Source organism: Ovis aries, chromosome 15, assembly GCF_016772045.2.
Source record: "Ovis aries strain OAR_USU_Benz2616 breed Rambouillet chromosome 15, ARS-UI_Ramb_v3.0, whole genome shotgun sequence".
NCBI classification, from domain to species: Eukaryota; Metazoa; Chordata; class Mammalia; order Artiodactyla; family Bovidae; genus Ovis; species Ovis aries.
In genome coordinates, this window is record NC_056068.1 from 77,063,212 (window position 1) to 77,075,849 (window position 12,638).

Here is a 12,638-nt window from a genome sequence, read left to right on the forward strand (position 1 = left end):
TTCATTTAGTGAACTGATAACAATAACTTTATGAGTACACTAAAGTGATTTATTCAAATATTAGTATATTCAGATAATATATTTGGGGTCCCACAATATGCCAGTACACAACTTCCTGTGTTTCTTTTCCCATGCATATACCATTAATTAAAAAATTCATTGTTTCAAACTAAGGCCTCCAAGAAAAAAATATGTATTTTCTCATTAAAATTAGTAAGACAAGTTCCAGAATTTTGAGAACTATTAAAAAATGTGAAAAAAAAATCTAAGAGAGTCAACTAAGAGAAATTTTGGTCAATGTGTTCCTAGACAATTTGGGGAAAAGAAGGAATCATTTGTGGTATTGTCAGAGTACTGTTAAAAGGTAGTGTTTTGTAGTAATTCATTCTTTTTATATTCCCTTTTTCTTTCTTTCTTTTTTAAAGGTAAAGTGTTCCTTGCCAGAGTTTTTATTAGCCATACCACATAGATGGAGAACGAAAGGAATGTGACTGCATTCATTCTAGTAGGTCTTACACAGAACCCCCAAATGCAAAAAATAGTGTTTGTGGTGTTTTTGGTCTTGTACATGGTAACCCTGTCAGGCAACCTGCTCATTGTGGTTACCATTACCACCAGCCAGGCTCTGAACTCCCCCATGTACTTCTTCCTGACCCATCTTTCCTTGATAGACACAGTTTATTCTTCTTCTTCAGCTCCTAAGTTGATTGTGGACTCCCTTCAGGAGATCAAGACAGTCTCCTTTAATGGGTGTATGGCTCAAGTCTATGCAGAACACATTTTTGGTGCTGCTGAGATCATCCTGCTCACAGAGATGGCCTATGACCGCTACGTGGCCATCTGCAAGCCTCTGCACTACACGGCCATCATGAGCCACAGGCTGTGCCTCCTCCTGCTGGGGGTGGCCTGGACTGGAGGGTTTCTCCACGCAACCGTTCAGATCCTCTTTACAGTCCGGCTGCCCTTCTGTGGCCCCAATGTCATAGACCACTTCATGTGTGACTTGTACCCTTTGTTGAAACTTGTCTGTGTGGACACCCACATCCTTGGTCTCTTTGTTGCTGCCAACAGTGGGTTCATCTGCCTGTTAAACTTCCTCCTCCTGTTGGTCTCCTATGTGGTCATCTTGCGCTCCCTAGAGAACTATAGCCTGGAGGGGAGACGCAGAGCCCTTTCTACGTGTGTCTCTCACATCACTGTGGTGGTTTTTTCTTTTGTGCCCTGTATCTTTGTGTATCTTCGCCCAGCCACCACTCTGCCCATTGATAAGGCTGTTGCTGTCTTTTACACTATGGTGGCCCCTATGTTAAATCCTTTAATCTACACCCTCAGAAATGCTGAGGTAAAACGTGCTATGAAGAAACTCTGGAAAAAGAAAGTGACTGCAGATAGTGATTAAAGAGATTCACTGAGCTTTATAGATAGAAGTAAAACAGATAATCTCCTCCAATCCTCTTGATCTATAGATGAATACATTGACTCTAAAAGGGACTGAATAATAACTGCAGATAGCCACTGAATGACAGAATAGCCTGGCATGCTGCAGTCCATGAGGTCGCAAAGTATTGGACTTAGGGACTGAACAACAACTTAAGCACAGACTTGAGTTTAGACTGGAATCCAGGTTTACTTTCTCCCATCCCACACTCTCCTCATCACAGCTTAATGCTTTTTATTCAGTATTTATCTGATTATCTCAAATGTCTTCAGAAGCTACAAGCTAAGAACCTAGACTACTGGATTGCTATTATGTAATACGGAGATGTTGGTTACTACTGATTATTGAAAATAAAATGTTAAAAATATTCATTTGTTCTGAGCTCAATATAGATTCCTTTGTGGGATTTTCTTGTTCATTGAATCTTTGTTGTACAGTGAAAAGAAATAGTGTTTCTCAAATGCTTATAAGGCTGGCACTGTGTTTGTTATTTTACATATGGTATCAGTTGAGGTCCAGCCAGGAGACAGACCACAGTGCAGTTTGAATAGGAAGAGTTCACATACAATAAATAATTGTATCAGGGTATTAACTACAAAGGGCTTCCCTAGTGGCTGGGTGATAAAAATTCTCTTCCCAATGCAAGAGACATAGATTTGACCCCTGGGTTGGGAAGATGCCCTGGAGAAGGAAATGACAACCCACTCCAGTACACTTGCTGGGAAATCCCATTGACAAAGTGGCCTGGTGGACTAGAATCCATGGAGTTGCAAGAGAGTCAGGCATGACTCAGTGACTAAACAAAAACAGCTATTAATTATAACAGGGTGTAATAGGCTCTCTAAAGAAGGACCTGGGGCTGAGAGATGAATTTACAAGGAAGTAACATATTTAGAATGTTGGGATTCTAGTCTTATGGAGAAGTTGTTGCCCACTGAATGTTGGAAAAATTTAACTGGATTGCCTTGAGCAAGAAATAATTCACAATGGCTGAACAGAGGCTGGCAGGCATGAAATGTTTCTGGGACTGGTGAGATGGAGCCTTTCACTGAACACTCAATTTCCAGAAATGTGGGGTTTTTAAAAAGAATCTTTGATATTAATTTCTCATGTAAATGCTTTCTTGTCTGCAATCACCCTCTGTGCTTTCTCAGTTTTTTAACTTTTCTGAGGCTTTCAATGGTTAAGTCAAGATCTCTTGGTGAATGTCACATTGCACTTGCGGTTATGCGGGTTATTGTCAAATGTCTTTTAATATTGATAATTCAACACTGATAAGAGAACAGACTCTGTGTGGTTTCAATTCTTTTATAGCATGAATTTTTTTTTAAAGCTTTATCAATGCCTTTATTATCAAATGAAATTTTTGCACCTTGTTTTATGCCCCTGGATATGTTCCAGTGTCTTCTGGTTTATAGTCTATGGGAACTTGAATAGAACTTGCATTTCATTGTTGTGTGAAAATTGTATAAATCTTTATTATATTGAATTGGTTAATAGTGCTTTTCAGGTATACTTTGTTCTTCTACTTTCCTGCCTATTAATTCTATTATGTTTTGAGAGTTTGATATTGAAACTCCAAATAAAAATCTAAATTTATCTGTTTAAAAATAATTGTAATATATAGTGGAACTATATGTAACTTTGTTCTGTATTTTCTAAGTCTCTTGTAAATGTGCTATCATACTTTCATAATTAAAAAAAAAAGATAAAGACTAACTCTACCAAATGTTGTTGAGGATGTGAATTAACTGATTCACATTATATTATACTAATTATACATTGCTTCAATGTATACATAAAATGAAAATTGATACAGGCACAAATAACTTTTAACTCTGAATTGTCATGGATCAGTAAATATGTGTGTGTGCTAAGCTGCTTCAGTCATGTCCGACTCTTTGCTACCCTATGGGCGGTAGCCCATCAGGCTCTTCTGTCCAAATTTTCTAGGCAAGATAGCTGAACAGAGTTGCCATTTCCTTCTCCAGGGGATTTTCCTGACCCAGGGATCAAACCCATATCTCTTACATCTCCTGCATTGCAGGTAGGTTCTTTATCTGGGAAGGTAGTGCCACCTGGGAAGAAGTGTAACACTCTTCACAGTATAAATGAAGGGTCTAGTCTTTTCTCCATTGTCAAAGAGCTTATAGAGCCAGTTTGGCACCAGGATGGGGGCAGGGATATCTAGAGAAGGCGAAGCTTTGGAAAGATTTGAAGTAAATAGTATCTAGGGACAAAACCAGAAATGATATCCAAAGGTGAATGAAATTTCAACATGGCAGAAAGGCAAAATCATACATAAGTCAACAAGATAACAGACACCAAGCCACACAAGACACTTCAGAGCAGTGGGAAAAAAGTAGAACTTGGGGAATTTTATGGGGCAGAACTCTGTGGTGTTTTCCAACTAATTCTATAATTGTAAGGAAATTAATAATAATGCCCAGTTGGTACAGGGACAAGGTCAGTGAAACTGGTGTTATTGGTTATAAACCTTCACATAGATTCCCCCTGAGCATGATCAGATGGTCCCAGAGATTAGTTAAGCAGCCTTGATAAATGGTCTCTCTACTCAGTTCACTAAATGGACATGAGTTTGAGCAAACTCCAGGAGGTAGTGAAGGACAGAGGAGACTGGTGTGCTGCAGTCCATAGAATAGCAAAGAGTTGGACACAGCTTAGTGGCTGAACAACAATAATAACAACAATCACATACACTTTGTTGCTTTTGTTTAAAACGTTCATTGCCTATGTTAAACATTTTTTCCTTGTAATGCAGTTTCTTATTTCACAGGGAAATTTTAATTCTCATTAACAATATAAGACACTCTTATTTTATCATATATATCTCATCTCCCTTTGTGTCTAAGCATCCATGTTCCTCAGACCATCCTATTTCCATCATCAACTCATTTCCGCATGTTTTTTGTACTTTGTCTTATTGCTAATCATTGTCATCAGCAGTCAGAGATAATGTCATTCATGCTTATGATTTTTATGAACAGTCTGGATTTATGAAGATAAAAGTCACAAACCTGGTACTCTAAATATAGACATTATATTACATAACAATTTAATCAAAATTTTCTTCCAACATTTTAAAATGAAAATAATTTTTTATATGTGAGGATACATGTATAATATTTATTTTTTCATTAACCTAACTTGGAGGCACACATTTCTATAAATCCTTATAGTTCTCATAAGAACTATACCTTTGCATTAAGTTTTGGGATTGAAAGTATGACTCCTCAAACTTTATTCTTCACTTTTCAGATTTTTTTTTTTGGATTATTTGGGATTTCTTGCAATTCCATATGAAACTTCTCTACAATTTCACACTAATTTTAGTATTTGCATTTCCATTTTTGCATAAAATGGCTTTTGATAAAGATTGAATTAAATATGCACTCTAGGGGATATTGTTATCTTAATTATGTTAAGTCTACAAGGTTATGAATACAGGATACGTTTATATGTACCTATGTTCAGTTGCTTCATTCGTGTCTGACTCTGTGTAACCTCATAGACTGTAGCACACCAGGCTCCTTTATCCAAGGGATTCTCCAGGCAAGAATACTGGTGTGGGTTGCCATTTCCTCCTCCAGGGAATTTTCCTGACCCAGGTATCGAATCTGTGTCTCCTGCGTCTCCTGCATTGTAGGCGGATTCTTTACCCACTGAGTTACCCTATGTCTTCTTTAATTTCTTTCAGTGATTTTTTTTTTTTTTTAGTTTTTAGTGTACAATTCATCCACCACTTTGGTAAATTTATTCATAAGTATTTTATTGTTTCTGATGGTGCTGTCAACATACTTATTTTCTTAATTTTGTTTTTAGACTATTAATTCTTAATATACAAAAATATAGATTATTTTGTATTAATACTAATAGTTTCTTCGTGTGTGTGAGGATTCCTTGGATTTTTTTTTTCTACATAAGATCATGTCATTTGTTAGTATAGTTTTACTTCTTCCTTTCCAATTTGTATGCCTTTTATTTCTATTTCTAGTCTAATTTTTCTGACATTAATCTTCAGGAAAATATTAAATAGAAGTGATGAAAGGGAGAATATTCTGATCTTATGAGGTAAGCTTTCAGCTTTTCACCATTAAGTATGAGTCTTAGTTATGGGTCAGACCTTCCAGATATGTTCAGGACTGGAAAAGTTCACTTTTTATGCCAATGAATGCTCAGACTACAGTACAGTTGCACTCATTTCATATGCTAGCAAAGTAATGCTCAAAATTCTCCAAGCCAGGCTTCAACTATACATGAACCTTGAAATTCCAGATATTCAAGCTGGATTTAGAAAAGGCACAGGAACCAGAGATGAAAATGCCATAATCTGTTGGATCATTGAAAGAGCACAAGAGTTCCAGAAAAACATCTACTTCTGCTTTATAGACTATGCCAAAGCCTTTGTGTGGATCACAGCAAATTGTGGAAACTTCTTAAAAAGATGGGAAACCAGACCACCTGACCATACAGATTTCCGAAATCTGTATGCAGGTCAAGAAGCAACAGTTAGAACTAGACATGAAACAACAGACTGGTTCCAAATAGGAAAAGGAGTACATCAAGGCTGTATATTGTCACCCTGCTTATTTAACACATATGCAGAGTACATCATGCAAAATCCTGGACTGGATGAAGCACAAGCTGGAATCAAGATTGCCGGGAGAAATATCAATAACCTCAGATATGCAGATGACACCACCCTTATGGCAGAAAGTGAAGAAGAACTAAAGAGCCTCTTGATGAAAGTGAAAGAGGAGAGTGAAAAAGTTGGCTTAGAGCTTAACATTCAGAAAACTAAGATCATGGCATATGGTCCCATCACTTCATGGCAAATAGATGGGGAAACAGTGGAAACAGTGACAAACTTTATTTTGGGGGGCTCCAAAGTCACTGCAGATGGTGACTGCAGCCATGAAATTAAAAGATACTTGCTCCTTGGAAGAAAAGTTGTGACCAACCTAGACAGCATATTAAGAAGCATAGACATTACTTTGCCAACAAAGGTTGGTCTAGTCAAAGCTATGGTTTTTCCAATAGTCATGTATGGATGTGAGCGTTGAACTGTGAAGAAAGCTGAGCACCGAAGAATTGATGCTTTTGAAATGTGGTGTTGGAGAAGACTCTTGAGAGTCCCTTGGCCTGCACAGAGATCCAACTGGTCCATTCTAAAGGAGATCAGTCCTGGGTGTTCATTGGAAAGACTGATGTTGAAGCTGAAACTCCATACTTTGGCCACCTGATGTGAAGAACTGACTCATTGGAAAAGACCCTGCTGCTGGGAAAGATTGAAGGTGAGAGGAGAAGGGGATGAGATGATTGGATGGCATCACTGACTCAGTGGACATGAGTTTGAGTAAACTCTGGGAGCTGGTGATGGACAGGGAGGCCTGGCATGCTGCAGTCCATGGGGTCACAAAGAGTTGGACATGACTGAGTGACTGAACTGTGACTGTAACTACATAATCTGTTTATCTCAAATGTCATCAGAAGCAAAAAGGTAAGAATCTAGAATATAAAATTGCGATTAAATTGTCTTATTATGTAACACTGAGATCTTGGTTACTGCTTATTATTGAAAATAGCATGTTTAATATTTATTTATTTTGGACTCAATATAGATTCTTTTATGGAATTTTCCTGATTATTGCATCTTGGTTGTACAGTGAAAGAAATATTGTTTCTCATTGCCCCTAAGGCTGGAATTCTTTCTGGTATTTTACGTATTGTATCAGTCAGGGTCCAGCCAGGAGACAGTCCACAGTGTGATTTGAATATAAAAAGTTCACATGCAATTATTAATTATAGCAGGGTATTATCTATAAAAGGGTAATAAGGTCTTCCCTGGTGGTTTGATGGTTAAAAATCTGCCGTGTAATGCAGGGACATTGATTGATCACTGGTGCCGGAGGATCCCACATGCCTCGGAACAACTGTGCCCGTGTGCCACAGCTACTGAACCCGTGCTCTTGAGCCTGGGAACCACAGCTACTGAGCCCACGCACTGCAACTACTGAAGCCTGTGTGCCCGAGAGCCTTGCTCCACAACAAGAGAAGCCACTGCAACGAGAAGCTCATGTACTGTAACAGAGAGCAGCCCCAGCTGACTGCAACTAGAGAAAGCCCATGCGCAGCACCAAAGACCCAGCGCAGCCAAAATAATCAAATAAATCTTTTTCAAAAAGGAGGGAGGTAATGAGGTCTATAAAGAAGGACTTCCACTGAGAGATGAGCATCCAAAGAAGGAACATTTAGAATGTGAGCATCTCCCCAAACTTGAGATTCCAGTCTTATGGAGAAGGTGTAGCTGCTGTCCATTGAATGGCAGAAAATTTTGACTGAGTTGCCTTGGTCCAGAACTATTTCATGATCGCTGAAGAGGTTGGCAGGCATGAAACGTCTCTGGAACTGGCAAGACAGGAGCCTTCCACTGCAGTGGCGGTTAACTGAAAGTCATGAACAAGGAATTAAGGCCTTGAGCAGCAAGCAGGAAAAACCCATTTTGGGTGCAGGTGGAGAAAGGCTGGCAGAGAACACCCCTCTGATAGCACAGAGGGTAAAGAATCTGTCTATAATGCAGGAGACCCAGGTTTGATCCCTGGGTGGGGAAGATCCTCTGGAGAAGGAAATGGCAACCCACTCCAGTATTCTTACCTGGAGAATTCTATGGACAGAGGAGCCTGGTGGGCTACAGTCCATGGGGTCACAAAGAGTTGGACACGACTGAGTGACTAACACACACACACATGGTACATCTAGACTGAGTTGGAAAATTGATTACCGGGGTGCCTGTGAAATTTATTGGAATCTTCCTGTAGATGGGCCAGTGAAACTCAATGGGAAAGTGTCCGTGGAAGGGTCAGTAAAACTGGAAGGCTGCTGCTGCTGCTGCTGCTAAGTCACTTCAGTCGTGTCTGACTCTGTGCGACCACATAGATGGCAGCCCACCAGGCTCTCCCGTCCCTGGGATTCTCCAGGCAAGAACACTGGAGTGGGTGGCCAGTTCCTTCTCCAATGCATGAAAGTGAAGTCGCTCAGTCCTGGCCGACTCTTAGCGACTCCATGGATTGCAGCCTACCAGGCTCCTCCGATCATGGGATGTGTCAATAAAAGTGAAAGGAAGTGTCAGTAAAAGCGAAAGGAAGCGCCAGTGAAAGCCATCCCTCCCGCCTTCCGCGATTATAACACACGCAATGTTGAAAGCTACAGAGCCAGAACAAGATGAAAAAGAAACATATTTAATCCAGAGAAAGATGTCTCTTTGAACATTTCTCCTGATCAAGCTTAACATCATGTCAGGTTAAGGACAGGGAGAAATGCTCACAGGATCCATTTTCATTAATATGGAGTGGGCAATAATCGGTTTATTTGTAGCTGAGAGGCAATTAATTGATAACTGGCATAAGAATTTTATCCTTAACTCTTTGAACCCATTTTCTATACACTGAGGCTCAAATATATAGTGTAATATGACTGAGCCTTAAGTTAAAGTCAGAACTGAGATATATACTGAGATATGACTCTTTATCCTACATACTTTTTGCTTATTATACAGCCTGAAGTAAGACTTCCCTTTTTTTTTGTTGGTAATAAGTGACTGCAATAATTTTTTTATTGTAAAACCAAAAAATAAGCAAGCATCTAATTTGTTGAAAGATTCTGTATAACTGAATTTTGATAATTTCATATAATTTCACTATCACTTATGCTCTGGTACCTCATTAATCCTTCACTGATGAGCGCAGGCAGAGATGAGCAGTCACTTGGAGGTGGTATTGTAAAACAGATTTAAACATCTTTGTTATTTAAATTTTTAACTCTGAATTTTCATGGCTCAGTAAGTACGCTGTTGTGGTGGTGGTGTTTAGTCCCTAATTCGTGTCTGACTCTTCTGAGACCCCATGGACTGTACCCTCCAGTCTCCTCTGTCCCTGGGATTTCCCAGGCAAGAATACAGGAGTGGGTTGCCATGCCCTCCTCCTGGGGCATCTTCCCAACCCAAGGTTGGAACCCACGCAGATTCTTTACCACTGAGCCATGTGGGAAGCCCTTCTATTTACCTAGGTCTTCTTTAATTTCTTTTAGTGATGTTTTCAGTTTTCAGTGTACAATTTATCCACCGTTTTGGTAAAATTTATTCATAAGCATTTCGTTCTTTCTGATAGTACTGCCTACATAATTATTTTTTAATTTTTTAAAAATGGTTAATTCCTAATATATTAAAATATAGCTGTTTTGTATTGATTCTAATAGTTTTATTGTGTGTGTGGGTTATTTAGATTTTTTTCTACAGAAGATAATGCCATTTGGTAGTATGGTTTTACTTCTTCCTTTCCAATTTGTATACCTTTTATTTCTATTTCTAGTCCAATTTTTCTGACATTACTCTTCAGGAAAATATTAAATAGAAGTGATGAAAGTGAACATGTTCTGATTTTTTGAGGTAAGCTTTCAGCCTTTCACCATTAAGTATGTCTTCGCTATAGGAGAAACCTTAGGTTTCTTATAGGAGACCGCATATTTAATAGATAGAAATTCCTATCTGACATCAAGAGTTTCTTTTATTTGAGTCATCACTCTTTTGGATGGTTTTTCAACCTAAGATGGTGACATGAACAATGGTAAGTGCTATGAAACCTACGAGGAAATTTAAAAAAAATCATACAATCTCCATTAAACTATTATAAATGGTCAATGGACAATTTTATTATTAAATATATTTATGTTTAATTGGAGGATAATTGTCCTAATGTGTTCATCAAAACCCAGTATTGTGTTGGGCTTTATAACAATAAAATAGTTACACATTACAGCTAACAAATCACTATCAACTATGATACATAAAGTGAACAGTTGGCAATGAAAAGTTATTGGATTTTTAGTTACAGTAACAAAATGAAATGTACTGTACACAATTTTTCCAGCATAGTCTCTGTCTCAATAAAAGGTAGTTAGTAATTATCTCCCCTTTCTATCATTTCTTGGCTATCTATGAAGGCAGTTAGGATTTTGGTCAGGGAAATGGATCTGATTCTGATTACTGACTCTTTGGTATATATGCTTTAATACCTACCATCCCTTTTCCTTCAATTTCACCACTTGTAAAATTGGGATAATAGCAGCGTTATAACAATCTCTTTGTATTGTTAGAGAGATTAGTGGTAAATACCAATCTACTTAGTATTTCTTTCATTTTATTAGATGAAAAATCTATGAATCCGTGTACAAGGTTGAAACTAGTAAAAATAAACACCAATTTGGTAGAATTTAGATTCTAAAGATGGAAAGAATGGTTTTGATATATGTTTTTCTCTTTTTCTGGGAACTTATTTCTGTTCCCCTCAGTGCAGAATGTATAGTTTGCAGTGACTAATTTACTTCTTTATTCTTTACATACTCCTTGTTGAGATCATCTAAAATACACTTTGACCTTTGTATCAGATGAATTAACGTTCGGCTCTAAAGCACATTTATAAGACACCTGAAGTAACTTTCCTACTACACAATTTCCTAATGGCATTTTCCATCTGGGCATTTCTCAAGGTATAGATTAAGGGATTTAACATGGGAGTTATCACAGTATAAAATACAGCAACTGCTTTATCAACAGGTAAGGTAGCTGCGGGTCTCATGTACACAAATATGCAGGGAACAAAGTATAAGACGACCACTGTGATGTGGGAGATGCAGGTGGAGAGGGCTTTTCATCTTGCTTCCAAGCTGTAGGCCCTTAGGGAATGCAAGATGACCACATAGGAGACCAGCAGGAGAAGGAAGTTTAAGAGACAGATGAAGCCACTGTTGGCAGCAATGAAGAGCCCTAGAGTGTGGGTATCAGTGCAGGCAAGACTGAGCAAAGGGTTCAGGTCACACATAAAGTGATCTATGACGTTAGGGCCACAGAAGGGTAAGCGGAAGATGAAGAGGATCTGTATGAATCCATGAAGAAAGCCTCCCACCCATGACACTCCCACTAGCAGCCCACACATCTGCCAGTTCATGATGCTTGTATAGTGCAAGGGCTTGCAGATGGCCACATAGCGGTCATAGGCCATCACAGTAAGAAGGCTGACTTCTGCACCTCCAAAGAAATGTTCCCCAAAGATTTGGGTCATGCATCCATTAAATAAGATGGTCTTCTTTTCATGGAGTGAATCTACAATCATCTTAGGCTGCAGTCCATGGGGTCGCCAAGAGTCGGACACGACTGAGTGACTTCACTTTCACTTTTCACTTTCATGCATTGAAGAAGGATATGGCAACCCACTCCAGTATTCTTGCCTGGAGAATCCCAGGGACGTTGGAGCCTGGTGGGCTGCTGTCTATGGGGTTGCAGAGAGTCGGACGCAACTGAAGCGACTTAGCAGCAGCAGCAAGCTTATTAAACTTCATTCTCAGTTCAGTTCAGTTCAGTCACTCAGTCGTGTCCGACTGCGACCCCATGAATTGCAGCACGCCAGGCCTCCCTGTCCATCACCAACTCCTGGAGTTCACTCAAACTCATGTCCATTGAGTAGGTGATGCCATCTAGCCATCTCACCCTCTGTCGTCCCCTTTTCCTCCTGCCCCCAATCCTTCCCAGCATCAGAGTCTTTTCCAATGAGTCAACTTTTTGCATGAGATGGCCAAAGTACTGGAGTTCCAGCTTTAGCATCATTCCTTCCAAAGAACAGCCAGGGCTGATCTCCTTTAGAATGGACTGGTTGGATCTCCTTGCAGTCCAAGGGAGACTTCTTCATTCTAATAAGTAATAAATACCCAGAATTTACTGAGTGTGAATTCTTTCTTTCTTTCTTTTTTTTTAAATGAAGAAACAATTCTGAGTTCTTAAGGTTATTCCAATTACCTCCTAGGAGAAAATTCTTTTAATAATGTAGATGTGAGGAACTTTTGTAAACCCATGGGAGGGAGACCTTAATCATCTGAAATGGTTCAGGGTCTAACTTGAAGTAGTGTATTTCCCAGATAATGGCAATTAAGTGTAAAAAGAGGTAGAGGATGGATGTAAAGCTTAGGAATTTTCCTTTTACTCTCTAAGAAATGGGGGACCATGAAAGGTCATTGAAAATATGAGTGGAAGGATGAAAGACATTTGATGAAGACGGAATCTTGGATGTTATTCTACTAAAGCTTTTATGTGTCTTGGATGAAGTTGGCAGGGTTTCAGTGAATGGATGGA

At 39.0% G+C, this 12,638-nt stretch overlaps 2 protein-coding genes across 2 annotated transcripts; one reads left to right on the plus strand and one right to left on the minus strand.

The window, feature by feature from the left end:
• Positions 1 to 387: 387 nt before the first annotated feature.
• LOC101122811 (olfactory receptor 4C12-like) lies at positions 388 to 1,399 on the plus strand. Its single transcript, XM_004016470.4, has one exon. The coding sequence runs from the start codon at positions 470 to 472 to the stop codon at positions 1,397 to 1,399; it is 930 nt and encodes a 309-aa protein (XP_004016519.2). The 5' UTR covers positions 388 to 469.
• A 9,530-nt stretch (positions 1,400 to 10,929) lies between these two features.
• LOC101102264 (olfactory receptor 4C46-like) lies at positions 10,930 to 11,637 on the minus strand (the record flags this gene model as incomplete). Its single annotated transcript, XM_004016761.4, is given in 1 exon segment — positions 10,930 to 11,637. A coding segment is annotated over 1 exon segment (708 nt), but the record flags the coding sequence as incomplete, so codon positions are not given.
• Between the last annotated feature and the right edge of the window lie 1,001 nt (positions 11,638 to 12,638).

Coding starts and splice junctions, on each gene's coding strand:
- LOC101122811 (XM_004016470.4), top strand. CDS start 470: ATGGAGAACGAAAGGAATGTGACTGCATTCATTCTAGTAGGTCTTACA.